Source organism: Lepidothrix coronata, unplaced genomic scaffold (assembly GCF_001604755.1).
Source record: "Lepidothrix coronata isolate B3197 unplaced genomic scaffold, Lepidothrix_coronata-1.0 Scaffold34, whole genome shotgun sequence".
Classification (NCBI taxonomy): Eukaryota; Metazoa; Chordata; class Aves; order Passeriformes; family Pipridae; genus Lepidothrix; species Lepidothrix coronata.
The window spans coordinates 2,401,970-2,417,694 of NW_016690214.1; the positions used below are offsets into that span (position 1 = coordinate 2,401,970).

Consider the following 15,725-nt stretch of genomic DNA (forward strand, 5'->3'; position numbering starts at 1 on the left):
TCCTCTTTCATATGGAAAAGGATTTAAGGAAGACAACCAGTGAATACCTTTAATAGTGGTGCTTTCACATCACTCACCCAACCCTGAGCAGATAGGTCCTTCAAACCAAGCTACTCGTGTGTGATTAACACTAATTATTATTTAAATTTTTCGAATCACCCAGCAAATCCACTTTTCATTTGGCGAAGCAAAATGGCCTCCTCTCCCATTTCATCTCACCTCCGCCGGGATACAAAGCACTCCTGGAAATTGCTGCTGTCAAATGTGGTTCAAATTTAACAGGTTTTTAAAATGCAACGTTGTCGAATAACCATTAAATCACTGGGTTATCTTTGTGAAGAGTCTGCCCGACGTCTCCTAAAGGACATTGGCCATTAGTCACATCCGATGTCCAAAACACACATTTTTGTAAACACGGGCAAAGATTAAAAAAAGAAATATTAAAAATATGTGCCATAATTCCACGAGAAACACCAGCGTTTGTCTTTTGAGCTCACAGCAAAGAGAGGTGAGTTCTAACACAAAGACCAGGCGAAGGAACGAAGAACAATTTAATTTCCAAAATGGAAAATTCCGCATCCTTGAAAGCTGAGAGAGTCTCACTAGAATTTAAACAAACAACAGCTCTTCTAGTCAAAGCAACTGCACTTTCCTCCCTGATTTACATGCCATTCTCATGGCAGCAATGTTCAAATGACTGTACAGGGATATTCAAACTACAAAGAAAAGCCCTACAAAAAGGCCAAACTGTGCTTTTCAGACTGTTCAGACTCTCCCAAGAGCTGCGCTAATTCCCAGCTTTCCACAGAGCACCTGTAGTAGGATCATCGATCCCACTGCAAACAGAAAGCACAACCAAACTTTGGGCTCCAATCTTTGCCAGAAACGACCCACAACAGAACAAGAGAGAGATGTACTCACAGACACCTCCCAGTCCTCTGAATTTGCTTAAAGGAGTCCCTTTCCCTCGTATTCAGCGTTGTACAGAGCAATAAATAACTGTGATCAACACTGGCGGGTAGACAGAATAATTCTGTATCATTCTAAAACTGGGGCTTTTTTTTAAACCTGGGAGCTCTGCCTTTGTAGGCAACCACAACAGCAGGAACGCAGGTGAGAAGAGGATACAACTCTGAAAAGCAAACAGCTCCATAGGTGAGATGAATCTATCTTGGGCCAAAATAAAAACTGCAAAGAATAAAAACCAACCCCTTGAACGATTTAAGTCTTTGTTCGCTCCCACAATGCAGCGAAGAGCAAAAGGTAAGATTTAATTTCTTCAGAAGCCACCTGAATAACCTCTTCCCAAGCATTCCCACAAAAGTATATCCCGTTTTCGTTGGAAAACCATAATGGTGGAAATGGAGAAATAAGTCCTGGCTCTGCAAGATACCCCTCGTCCTCCCCCAACAAGCCGTTTGCCTGTTAATAGACTTCCTTAAGCCAGATTTCGATAGTCTGAGCCATCCAAAGTAAAAAAGAACCCAACTGATTTAAAAAGTAAGTATTCAACTTCAATTCAATGTCACTTAGCTACATCCTAGTTGCCAGTAAAAGCCACAGCCTACCAGCCTACGGGAAAGTAGAGTGAAAATGCCTCAATGTGTGAGTCTAACATCTCCCAGGGAAGGTGGTGGTGTGCGGAAAACATGTGGAGTTAAAGATGCTTTATCAAAAATGTCCAGTTTTGGTATAAAATAATCCAGGCGTGATAAGCAACCCTAATGCTGATTAGTAAAGATTCCTTTCTAAAAACTCTTTCAACTGCAAAAATTGCCTCCATTTTTTAAATATCGCCACTGCAGGCCTTTTTAATAAAGGCTCTTAGGAAAATATACCATGCCAGCCTTACAAAATAGACGGAAAAAAAGGCAATAAGATGGTTTTTGAAGTGAAAACTCATAAAGATCATTTTCCATGCTGACAGTGTGCATTTCATCCAGAAGTTTGAAGAGTCAAATGCTACCCCAGCTGGGGGTTATTCTGCCAAATGGCTTCCAACAGTGACCACAGAGATGGAGGATGGGAGGGGTGCGTGTGTGTAGGAAAATAAACGTGATGGTAAGCGACCCCAACCCCACATCATCTTATCAAACATCCGACACACGGAGCCAAACACACAATGCAAACCTAGAATACAAAACCTGAAACAAAAAGACACGAACAAAAGGAAATAAAGCCAATTGTGAGTTACCTGCAGAGATTTAAAACAAAAAAAAGCACACGAACGAGGCGAGGCAGATACGATTCATATGGATTTGCCCAGGAAGAAGGAAAGGAGGGGTGAGTGTGAGGGCTGGGGGGGGAAAGGAACAGATACCTTTTTTTCCCTTAAACAAATCCATCATGAAAGAAAATGAGACAAGATTATAAATAGGCCGAGTTATAGCGCACCATGGGATTTTTAATCTGGCTACCTGTGGTTTTTGCAGTTAAAGCCCTATTCAGCACTGGAAAGGGAGGGGGGAAAGCGGAAAAAAAAAAAAAAAGAAAAAAAAGAAAAAAAAAGATAAAAAAAAAGAAAAACGAAATCACGTTTCTGTGCCAGTTTCGCAACCGCTCCCCCGGCGTGCACCTCCAACAATGCTGGCAAACAGGAAACACTCGTTATCAGCAATTTCTAATAAGCGACCGCCTTTCAATCGCTATCGATCGTTACCTGCCCGTCTCGCTTCCTGCTTTCTTGACTTTGGCTCTCGTGCTCTGCCATGGCAGCGCGAAGCTGCTTCTCCAGTTTCTCGATCTCCCGTTGATGGTCTCGGACCAGGCAGTCCTGCACTGCGCTGTGCTGCTGGAATAGGTGCGTCTTCTCCTGTTCATGCTCCAGCTTCAGCTCCACTATCTGATTGGACAGGGAGGAGTACAGTTCATCAATAGAACATCCTTGTCGTCATGACAACTCATCTACAGCTTAATTTCCCCCCTAATTTCATCAAGTTGGCAATTTTATTTTTACGTCACTATTACCTCACCTTTTAAAAAGCCACCGTTAGCGTGACAGAATTCCTCCAGACAATCCCAACAATGGAGACAACCGAGCAAATCCAGCGCATCCTTAACCAATTTGTTGGTACAAATGTCGGCGCGGACAAAAAAGAAATAAATAATATATATAATAAAAAAAAAAAAAAAGAAAAAAAAAAGGCATTGTCGCATTGTGTGTCGGGTGCCCCCGTATCCCGCTGCTGCTCCTCAGCAGGGTTGAGGATCCTAAATGGTTAATAGGCAGCCTGCTCGCCCCTTCGCTTAAGTATATACACACACAACCCCCCACCCCAGCAATTAAAGCTTTGCAAGATTTCTTTATGATTTCCAAAGCGAACGCTCTTCCTGCGATATTCCTCAACGCTGGCGCGCATGGAGTTGGCTTTTTTTTTTTTTTAAATCAAGGGGAAAAAAAAAAAAGGCAAGAAAATTATATTAAAAAAAAAAAACCAAAACAACAAAGCTCTATTATCCCGTTGTCAGCTACGCTATCCCAACATAAACAGATGTATGTGTTCCAGAAGGGCACCTGCTGTGCCGCAAGCTTGCACCATGATTTCATAAGAAGCCCTCTATTCTCAGGATCCGTTCCCAGTCCGAACCACACTGGATGCTGTGACCTTGGCCACTCTTTGCCTCTCCCCGCTTGCCTGAATGGCAGCCCGAGACCAAGGGCCTGGTTGCCGCAGCTTTGATACTAATCCTCCCGCCTGCGCACAATGGCACCCTACCTGGCCTGCACACTGGAGCGGCCAGCCCGCCTTTGAAGCAGGTGATGAATAGGGACGGCAGGAAGCCGCTTCCCCACTGAACTCCGGGCCACACAGCTGCTAAGAACAGTCACTTGGATTTTTCTTCAGTTTTGGTGGATTTCGGAGAAGGAAGGAGGAGGGGGGGGTGGGATGTAAGAAAAAAAAAAGAAATAAAAAAAAAAATCTGGTATGGTGAATATGGTATTTTTTCAGCATGAGAAAGGGAAAAAAAGGAGCAAACGGGAGGAGCCGCTGTGTGTGCGCCGAGAGCGCCCGGCACCTTATCTTAAAGCTGTAGCAGTCAATTCTGGAGTGATATGAGCTCTTCTCCTGGCTTTCGTGGCGAAAATTCGATGCTAAGTTCAAATAAATTAAAATAAAAAAAGGCATCTTTTCAAACTACAGATCAGCCTATCGTAAGTCTAAAAGGAATATGTGTCATCCGCGCTGCAGCCGGGAGCGTCCTGCCGAAAACAGAGCGAGGAGGACAGATGCAATATTTCATGGTTTTACATATCTACATTATTTAATAACACTAAAGAGCTCATTAAGAGATGTCTGAAGCCCCTGTGGGGTTTAACCCCCCAGGAAGACACACATTGTCCATACCGGGCCTGGGATCGTCACACCAAGTTCTTTACTCCAGGTTTTTGCCCAAAGTTTCTCTAAAAAACTGTTTTCTTTCGGATGCTGGCGGTGTCCTTGGTGTGGCCAAGAGAAAGAGCTGTTGCTCCCTAAAATAAGTGTAAAGCCTTTGCCTGATTTAGGGGAAAAACATTCAGTGTTTTTTCATAGAACAGACCCAGTTAAAAAGCAATCATGTCAACAGAAGAGGCCTTTTTCTTCATACATTTTCTTTTCTTAATTACTGGGTTTTTAGCTGGTTGTGCCATGTAGGTCTGGGATAAGGAAGTTTGCTGGGGGGGAACTTCAATTATTGAGGTTTTCACTTTTTTAACAGAAGGCAGAGAATGTGACCCAGAGAGGGCAGAAGACAGACCCTACTTCTGCAACCAGTTACACATGTCTACCACGCTGACCAAAGTAAATAGTTTTATTAAGCAATCTCTTCACTTACAGTATTTATATTATAGACACAACATTTTTGAATTTAAGAGATGGAATGAGCACAAGGGACAGGTCCTTCTGTATGCAAGAGAGGTGTCCCCCCAGGGGCTATGTGGGAAGAGAAAGGATGGCACAGTGAGGGGAGGTGTTTTACAAAAGGCAGATTTGTTGAAATAAAAAATCCACCTCCCCACTTCAAGCAAACCATTCCCCACGGTGGTTTTGCTTGATTTTTTTTTTAAAGTTTCTGGCAGGGAGCAGAGGTGGAGAGACAGGAGAGGAGAGGAAGGATGAGGACCTCAACATTTTCATCCCTCAAAGACCTCCAAACCCATCTTCCCTAATGAAGGACTTCACATTCAGAACCAACAAAAACCTGCTTTCCTGTACAAATAACATGAAGTAACTGAGCCATTTGACTGCACTGGTGAGCACTCCCTGAAGGTCCTGCTCTCCTCAGAACTGCTGCCAAGCACCACAGCTCCTCTTCCACTCCTCCCTCTCTCATTCTTGTGTTGTTATTGGGTTGGTTTTTTAAAGGGGAAAAATTTAGTGTATACCAACAAAAGGAAAAAGAAAATCCATGCTGCTTTTCAGCCACAACAGGACTACTTCATCACAGGAAGCTGCATGAAAACTGTATTAATTCTTCATAAAGCAGACAGATTCTGCCTTCTCTTTGAGGTGAGAACGCCTTTATGAATGATATAACAAAACCACCTCCTTTATAAGCTGTAGAGTGTTGAGATCTTTCTGCATGTACCCCTTGATGCTGAGCACTTCATCAGATCACACTAAAATGTCTGCTCAAACTCAGTGCCTGAGTGTCCAGAAGACAGACAGTTGTAGGTCCTGCACACTTCAGCCAGACAAGCAACATGAGATTCACAATGGGAATTAGGGGCGAGGCTGAAAAGAAACATTCATTAAATAATCGTGTGTGCCCCATTACCATAATCACATCGCAGCCATTGTGCCTGGGATGTTTCCTCATCTTGTCCTCCCAAAGATGAAAATCTCTTATTTCCCTTCTCTGTACCTCTGTTCCTTTCTCCAGCCACGGCCTGGACACAAAACCAAGGAGGACTGTCTGACCTGACACAGCTTTTCTTACCAGGGAACACTGTTAGTAACAAGTATTTGAAATTATGATCTCATCCTATGTGAATTCTTCATGTTTTAATTCTTTCCACACCAGTATGATAGAATCATGTTCAAGGCAACAGCCAGCAGCTGATTTACTAAGCTGCCACCAGAACTGCACTGTTTATTTTAAACTTAGCTTTTAATTACACTATTTCTTTTAAATTCAGCTTTTAACGGAAATGTAACACTATTTCCTTACTCTTGCAGAGAAAAGAATTTTAAAAAGAAAAAATTCTTAACAAAAGCTAAAAATTATTAACCTGGAAACTGTCACAGTCTCTTGTTATTCCCTTACACACACACAAGATGCCAAACAAACTTGGCAACGTGGTTCACGCCCAGGGCACTGACAACCCCAGCTGATGAACTGCACTCAATGGGGAGGTGCTTTAGGACAACCTGCTAAAACAAGAGACAATCTAAAGACCCCAAGTGAAATCCTGCTGCTCTCAGCACATCTGAAAAACAAAGGTCAACAATAAACAGCCTGCTGATTGCAGGAGATATTTTCAGAAGCCAAATACTTTTAATATAATCAACGTCAGCAAATACCTTTTTAAAGTCCCTAATATAGAAAAGACCTTCCACTATCCAGTTTTTGCTTTTACATCACACACTGAGTTTAGGCTTTTCAATTTTAGAACAATTTCAACTTGTTCTCAAGAACAAGTACGCCTTTGAAATTCTTTTTAGAGTCCCCAAAGGAGGGAGAGGAAATTAGTTAGCTCACTGCCCCTTTGAAAAATGTAACTGCTACAATAAATATTTGACACCAAAGTATGAAAATTCACGTAAATTTATGTCCGCAATTCCAGAAATATTTTAAGTAACACCTACATAAAATAGAGTTTTGCATGGCAGGATGATTTTATAAGCACTGTTTTGGCAAGACTGAACTTCTGAGGGCTGGAGAAGCCACCAATGTATTACACATGTCACGGCAAAGAACTGAGCTAAACTCACTCTGCAGGAGGCCCACAGCACATCTATTTGCAGTATTTCTATCTTAAAAGCAGTTAAAAGTGTTTGTACATCAGGTGTCTCCATCATTACCCTGCTCAAAACCAGCCATGATCTGTCCCCAGATAACAACTCCAGTAAAATCCGGCGTTTTTTGGCTCCTCGGCCTATAAATAAACGTGCATGTTTCGTGAGGATATGGGGATTATCCATCTCCACAAATACTCCTTCTAAAAGTAATCTGACCTAGCAGGCTGGAGGAACGAGTATTAATCATGCTGGGCTCTGGCTTAGCATAACTTTCGGTAGAAAAGAAGAATCTTCAGTGCAAGGCAAGGGAGAAAACCACAACTCTTTTACCAGAACTCCTCTGGAACAGGGAAATTAAATGGATTTCAAATGTACACAGGTTTTTTTTAGATTTTTCTGTCATTTGGAACACAAAGTACTCCCAAGATATAAGGGTTATAACGAGCCAAGGGCACATGGGAGAGTGAAAAATAATGTGTGCAGAACCACACACTACCACTGAAGCAGCAAGTGCACGTGGGGTAAGGTACATGCAGAGCAAATGCATTTGACTTTCTATTTCATTGCAGGCTGCAATAATTTAACTGGCATGCCTGTGTTTCCTGTTTTACTTACACCTTTTCATCAACCACTAATAATTCTATTTCAGCTGCAAACTAAGAATTGCAAGAAATTCTCTAAAAGAAACAAGCTGGTCTTTGGCTAAGCTGCAATTTGATTTATCCTACAACAATACACTTGACTGGTCTGACTATGTATGTAAAATTATATACCTGATCTGTACATTTTTACTTACAAAGGCCTCTCAGAATTCTAGTATTTTTAAAGTATGGGCAACACAAACGCCACCTCAATCCTATCTGCCCAGTCTTCCTGGCACAAGCTATTTTTTTTTAAAAATCACAGAATCATAGAATGGGTTTGAGTTGAAAGGGACCATTAAAGCTCATCTAGTTCCAACCCTCTGCCATGGGCAGGGACACCTTCTACTAGACCAGGCTGATCCAAGCCCTGTCCAACCTGGCCTTGGACACTTCCAGGGATGGGGCAGCCACAGCTTCTCTGGGCAACCTGTGACAGGGCCTCACCGTTCTTATAGTAAAAAATTTCCTCTAATATCTAATCTAAATCTACCCTCCCTTCAGCTTAAAGCCATTCCTCCTTGTCCTGTCATTACGTGCCCTTGCAAAAAACCCCTCTCCAGTCTCCCTGTAAGCCCACAATGTATTGAAATGAAGTTGCATCCCCGTGATTAAATCCCACTTGGCACCACGATGAACACGAGGAGGCCCCGGCCCCTCCCCAGCCCCCCCGCGCCACTAAAACCAGAAACACTCCTCACAAACTAACAGACCTTGAGTCACTGCGAGGGCCTCTTTGTAGCAGGCTCTGCTACAGAATTTACTGTACATAGTCTTTGTTTGGGGATTCAGAGTTTATCCAAGGACCTTCTTTGAACACTGAGAACCGACTTCGCAGCCGTTCGCTATTTACTGCAGGCACCCGTTTGTGTTCCTGGAACTGTCTCCCCTCTCCCTCCTCCCCTCAAAGTTGATTCTGTTGACTATACAGGGAGCTCAGGCTTTTAACTCTGAATCACAAAGTTAGATGCCTGAAGGAGACAGTGCCAATACCCATCTGTCTAGTTAACAATTCTGTAAACAGCAATGGTACCATGAGAAGATTTCCACCCACTCTTCACTCGGAGGTTAAATTCATCTCCTTTTCCCATTTGTGAGTTTTAGCTATAAAGTGAAAAGTTGATGTTGATTGAAGAAACTATTCCTCAGATATCCTGCACAAAAGGCATTCATCTGTGTGTTAGGATGGTTCAAAGCAAACGTTTATGCATCCTAGATTAATTTATTAAATGAAATTTATGCAGCTTGTTGCTGATGACATGAAAAATTTAGAGCTTCTACTACCGTGCTCATTTGGCCTCCTTGCAAGAACAGACTGTATTTCAATTATCTTAGACTACAGACAAAGAGGAGAGGAACAAAGCTTTTCACAAAGACTGTCCTCATAACTAAACCAGCATATTAAAAATGGATTGTGGATCTCGGAATAAAACTGAACAGGTTAAAGTACAGCTAAGAAACACTTGGAACATTGGTGTGTGTGTGAGGAATAGCAGATTTCAAGCAGGTCTTTTGTAAGTATTTTCTTCACTTCAGTGGGTGACAGATTGGTAAAAGAGAAGCTAGAAAAAACCAGAAAAGGACTTATCTTCCCTGAGGAGTTTCCTTTCCAAGTCCCATCCTCGAGTCACAGCAGTTTCTTGGAGTCAATGCTTAATCTTCATTTTTTACTCTACTCCTGACCTATGCTGTATTTCCCCCTCTCTCTCATGAGGTCCCAGCCTTTACACCACTCTGTCATACACAAATTCTTCTGGCTCGACTTCCCAGACAGAACACGGAAATTCTCTGCAAGGCTCTTCAGAACGTTTTGATGAGGAACTCTCGAACGCCTGAATTAAACAATGTTTATTACCTAAATACACTTGGGTAGGTCTAAAAGGGAAAAATATAAAAACATACCCAGGTCAAAAATACCCTACACTTCCAGATAAAAACACACCCAGGTCAAAAATACCCCACACCTCCAGCATTTCACGGAATTATCGCTGCAGTTTTAAGCAAAAGCAAAACAACATCATCACAGCCTTGATCATCCAAACACTGGTGAAATCCCTTGGCACAAAGTTAAACAGCTAAAAATTAGCAGGAAAGATGCCCAACTATTACATGTTGAACTAAATAACACTTTAGAATTATTTTAAGCAACTGAGGATGAGATTGTGCTTGGAACCTTGATATTAAGTGGCATTGAATAAGGCATTAGCTTTTAAATACACACACTTGTGTATAAAAACAATGCTTCTAATTACCAAATTAATGTTTTACCTGAGAGAAGCTACTCTTTTCTTTAAATTAACCTCACACAAAGTTATAAAAGACAAACAGAAAGATCTAAAGCACATTCTTCCTCTCAATAATTTCCTCTGCTGCAGCACACTGCTAAAATAAGAACGACTTCCCAACACCACCTCAGATACTTGTCCTTGCTGCTGGCAGGTGAGATTGCAGACACGCTTTTTCACTTTTAACCAGCTGATTTTGCACTTCTTTACCTCTCTTTCTTTAATCTAAAAGGCATATTTAAGCTCAACCACACCTTTGTTGTGCTCCCAACTTAAAGGGATAGACTATTTACTCATCTTTAGCATGATTTCAAAGGGATTCTGTTAAATGCCCAGTAAAATATTTCTGAAGGTGTCCCCCTTCTTTCTTATTTGGCTAAAGAGGACAAGATGACAACTCTATTTTTTCCACAAGTTTTAGAGAAGAACTCAACGATAAATGTTGCAAGAAAGGGTTTCCCGAGATATGGGGAGATTCTTCAGCTATCACATAACAGCTTCCCACTTTCCTATGGAAGCATGAATAATTATTTTAAATGGAATAAACACAGTTGAAGATGAACCAAACCAACAGAGTTATTTTATATATTTAGGTTGGCATCTAATCTCAGAAGGCATGGCCATAACTCATCAGGTAACACCAACCTGCTACCACGGTAACTCATCAGCTGTTTCATAGTGTGATCTCTCCCTGTTAGGAAAACAAAATTTCCTAGACTTTGGCTCTCTTACTAATATTGCATTTCATTTGTTTCACATTCGCTCAGTTATAACACTTCAGCAACTACTCATAGGAAAAAATGGGTGTAACAGGCATCACAGTGACCATTATTGCTTTAAAGGACAAGTTAATGTCATTTAAACATTAACATCACATTAAGTTCACTGAAAGTGTTCCATTCACAACAATTTATGAAAACCTGCTTGAAACAAAAGGTGAGTATGTGCTTGAGCCTGCTTGGAAATCCCTGCATGAAGCCCTGTCCCTCCACAGGCACTTTGCTGGGCTACCACCACTCATCACGAGAGATGTGCTCTCAGAAAGTGCTCCAATGACATGGATATGGGGAAAAAACAGCAGATTCCTTAACTTTCCTGTCAAATTTGACTAAAATGCATTACTGGGGCACGTGCTCTTTCAAATATGAAAGTGAACTCAGCAGAAACACTTCCCAGGTATTGGGAGCTAAACTGGGGATGTTGTTAGAAAGCAGGAAAAAAAAATTTGAAAAAAAAAGAATAAAGGGAGGGGGTGCAAAAAAACCAAACAACTTTTTTTTTTTTTCCTGTGCTGACAGTGCCATAAAGCCCAACTATAGATCCTGCAACCATTTCAAAGGCAGGAAAGGCTGAGGCCTTCACTGTGGTGTCCACTGGCTTTGAAGTGCCGAAAGCAGCTGCTCCCAGCAGATAGGAACTGTGGTGCTGCTGGAGTTATTTTTTTCTTCAAAATATACTTTCAAATCTAACAGCTGCAAGTAGAACAAAGTTGAGCTAAAGTATATTTAAAGAAAGAAAAAAAAAAGCCACCAGTTTCTCTCTAAGTGTGTTCTCAGTGGATACTTCAAAAGCAAGTGGCACTGAATCAGATGAAGCTGGAACCGGGAGAGACATACTGCAAGATCCAAAAGTTCTTCTTCACCTTATGAATGGATTTTAATGCATTTGAAAAGTTAACAAAATATTAACTGCCATGGTTTTATACAGTTTTGTCCTAATTCTTTTTCAAGCAAAAGAAAAAAATACATAAATATCGGTATATATCAGGTTGTTTGTTGTTAAAAATATCAGATAAATATCAATATGTAACACATCACTGTGGTTAAGCTTCAGGCAGAGCAATCTTTCAGCCCCACAACCAACACGTTCACAGCAGTAATCTCTTGGAAATCAATATTCCAGGAGAGTCCTGTGAAGCACGGGTAACTATTCATATAAAGCAGAGAGGTGAAACCACAGCTCCCAAGTCCCTACATTTCCAAAATATTTCTCAGATTGGAGAACAGGATAACACATTCGTTAATTTGGTTCTCCATTACCAATTTGATTAAATTTATGGGCAGGTGAATTGTCCAGGGTGCCTTCAGCACTTCTCCTGCCACTCGCTGTGCCAAGCGACTCAAAACAGAGCTCAGGGTCAATTTTCCTTCCCTTTGTGTGTAAATTCCATTTGACAATTAGATTCAAACACTTGAGGCAGAACATCTCAAAGCAATTACTACATTTTTCAGGTAGCTAAAATATCCAGGATTTTGGCTGGGTGTCATTTCCAAGTGGAAGTCTGCAAGAGCCCTGTCGAAATGTATCCCCAGTTCTAATTTACTGCTCTATTTAAACAGTTTCAATCAGCCTATTCCTCCCCAAGTAACAACCAAAGAAATATGCAGTAAAACAAGGCAAGGAAAAGTCTGCTTTAAAAATGGTTTAGGAGCTCTGAAGCATAAATAGAGGGTAATACAGAGAAACAGAAGTTGGAACTACTGAAAGGAAATTTTAAGTGTGGAAGGACTGAGCTCATCCTGCCCCGTGGTGGGGCTGAAGGGGCTTTGTGCTGCAGAAAGGACCATACAAAAGGAACATCATTTCCAGTGATAACCCACTGCAATCTGCAGGAAGGGTCACATATTTTTCATGCTCACAAGTTTTCAAAGAACATTCCAAATGAAGTACAAAGAGAAACAAATTTTTAGAAAGGGCATAAACAGGATTCCGCTGAAAATTCTTCTGAGGCTCTCATTGTTTAGCTGTTTAGTGCTGAAACCCTTTCCTTTGGGTTCCAGTGATGTTTCATAAAGCCTAGCTGTTCTTTCTTACAGTAAAAGCAGCTACCTAAATAAAATAAAAGGGAAGCAGTAAACTTGTCCTCTGAGTAGAAAAGGCTCTCACTGATGTTGACCACAATATCAACATTGTTGCAGAATAGCAATGTAAAAAGAGTCAACAAAACCATTTTAACCCTCACATTAATTTCTTGGGTTTGGGGTTTTTTTTGATCCAGTCTCCAGAAGGTGTAAATATAATAGGAGTGGGGGTATAAGAAAACACATAAAACCAAACCATGACAATACAAGACATTATCATTTGCCTTTAGTGAGCAAAGCCAGCTGAGCACTGGGCAGAACATTTTATCTATGGTTTGGTAGGTTTTACCATGGATAATAAAGAAAAAAATTACCATTTGTAGGTAGGAACAGGAATGTCCTAACTCCTGATACGCTGCAGATTAGTATTTACCTCTCTCAATCATGTTCCTAAGACAGAACAAAATCCTGGCAACCCAAGTGGTGACACTGATAATTCTGAGTGAGGACAAGGAAAATACTTTGATCTGAACCAACAAACTCCCTCCTACACAAAACACACTTGTTCCTCCTGAGCACAGGCAAAGGTCTCTCCCAACACCCACCAAAGCCATCTTGTTCCTTAATTCCTTGAAAAAGCCCCTTCCAGATGGACCAGAGCAGGTCTCGTGCCAAAGCCAACTGCAGTGGTTCATCCCCTTCCAGCACAGAGGATGAAAAGAAATGAAACCACATCCCCTGGTGGAAATGCAAACTTACATCCACATTGATAAGAGAGAACTTCTATGGATTAATCACATTACTCCTATGAAGCACTAAAAAAACCTTTTAATCCTTTAACAGGTGTTACCAACAGAGGCCACTTTACTTCCATGACCAAGCAGCATCTTACCCCAGCTGGGATGGGCTGTCCCAGCTGTGCAGCTCTCAAACCTCTATCATGCAACCATTTGTCTACTTCTACTTTTGTTTTTTCCCTTCACACTCCATGACACTACTGAACTCAACTTTCTTGTCTCCACCCAAATGTTTCCTGAATATTCCCCAACCCTGAAATTACTTTACAATGGAGAAAAAACACCATCAGTGGGCCAAAACAAGCAGTTGTAGGAACACACCCCACGCTCAAAATGATAAAAAGAACAAACCGCTGTTTCTCGACAAGAAGAAAAACAGATAATGCATTAAATAACTCAATCTGGTGATTATGAAAATAGGTGTTGCCACCTGTAAGCCTGGGAAACAATTTGAAAGAGTCGGAGGTACAAAGGATCGCGAAGAGGAAACAAAAATATTTTCTGTGGAGGCTCTTCCTCCTCCATCCCCCAACAAATCAACTCTGCAGATCTATAAATTGTGTCTTCATAGGAAGGACAGAAACACACAGTGAGAACAGGGCTAAGCCTGCCCCAGGAACTGACCTACAGCTGCAGGAAGGGCTGTCCCTCCTCCTCTCCACCTGAAGGAGCAAAGCCACTGACCTGTTGTTCATAGTTTTTCTTGACCTCCTCCAACTGCCAGGAGAATTCTTGGGATTGTTTTTCCCGTAGCAATTTTGATCTGCTTAGATCAGCTTCAACCTCTGCCATCTACATGGTAAAAGAAAAGGAATATTTAATTTAATTTTTTTCTTTTTTTTTTGTTTTTAAAAAAAAAGGCAGAGCTTGAAATGTTCTGATGTTTCTACAGTTGTTTGTAAATCATCAAAGAGGAGAATATAACTTGTTGGGAATGGTAACAACATCGTTTGTGGTCAAAATGAATATTCAGTCACTACAGGATTATTAGTTACCCAAGGACAGAGTGATCACTTATGTCATGCCACTCCCTAATTACAAAGTATTGACTCAGTTTTTCACTCAACAGTGGTGAACATCCCATCAAAATTAAGTGAACATTTTTTCTAGACACATTTAAGACTCAAATATATTTCACTCAAAAATACACTGCCCATGGAAATTCAAGGGAAATCATGTGCGAGTCAGTGCATAAACTGCACATTTAAAGTAAGTTTACATTAAATCAGAAAATAACTTAAAAGAGAATTATTTGGCTGCAAGTGAAGTTCTCTGAAGATAGTCATCGCCTCTGAATAATGAGTCCCACAGATTCCAGCACACAGCATCAAGGAAGCAATTTCACAACTCAATTAACAAAGGCTTTTGTATCAAAAGCACAACTGTTAGCTGCACATCAGGCATGTTTCCAGGGGAATATTTATATATATTTTTATATATATATATATTACTATGCTGCAGTGCATACTCATCAATTACTTTTAGATCTAGATCCCAACACAAGCAGTGAATAAACCATCTCCCTAAAAAATGTCTCCCTAAAAAAGAGCAAAGGGTGCAGGGGTCGGGAGGGGCAGTGCTGCCACAAACCCATCTGCTACACAAAAAGAAGAAACACATGAATTCCTGAACCACAAGCCAAAATCCTGCTTGGCCTAAGGGAGTGCTCAGCCTTCAACAGATGTCTGTGCCAACTGGCCTGGACATCACTCCCAAGCCAGGAAAGAGGAGAAAAGGCAGCACTCAGAGCGGGAAAAGCATTTTATTGGAAAGTAGTTCAGCAAGAGAGGAAGGTGCAGGACTAGGAGCAGTTGGTCAACTAGAAAGTAGTAAAATAGAATAGAAAGGAAGCAGCTCTTGAACCTCACTGTACTATCTGCCATTAAGAAAAGGGACTTCAATGAACATTTTATGAATAATTTCCTCCCGCTCCAAACTTACTCAGATTGCACATCCATGGCCATACTTTACTCAGGTCAATAAAACCCAGAAAAATAACAGATCTTGTTACTGTATTAAAGGATTTTTTTTTTCTAACAGAATGAAAACATTCTAAAACGTGAAATAATAAAAACACATGCAAAGATTCTTTAAATCTACTGGCTTTTGTGGTTTACTCATTAGGTCACATTCATATATTTCCTACGAGTGCAGTGAAGGCTCCTGATCATTATTTGCCAAACCCAGGAAGCCCCAGATCTGAAGTACCATGACACAGTCTATGTATTGTTCCTCTTTTTGTTGGTTATTATTGGGGGGA

General features: G+C 41.1%; 1 protein-coding gene across 1 annotated transcript in view; it reads right to left on the bottom strand.

Moving 5' to 3' along the window:
• Window positions 1–15,725, bottom strand: part of CEP112 (centrosomal protein 112) — a 156,443-nt gene that overhangs the window by 84,252 nt on the left and 56,466 nt on the right. The window contains exons 19-20 of the mRNA XM_017811814.1: window positions 14,150–14,257; window positions 2,660–2,842 (exon numbers count right to left, since the gene is read on the bottom strand). Coding sequence (XP_017667303.1) covers window positions 2,660–2,842; window positions 14,150–14,257 — 291 coding nt within the window. The remainder of the gene's footprint in view (window positions 1–2,659; window positions 2,843–14,149; window positions 14,258–15,725) is intronic.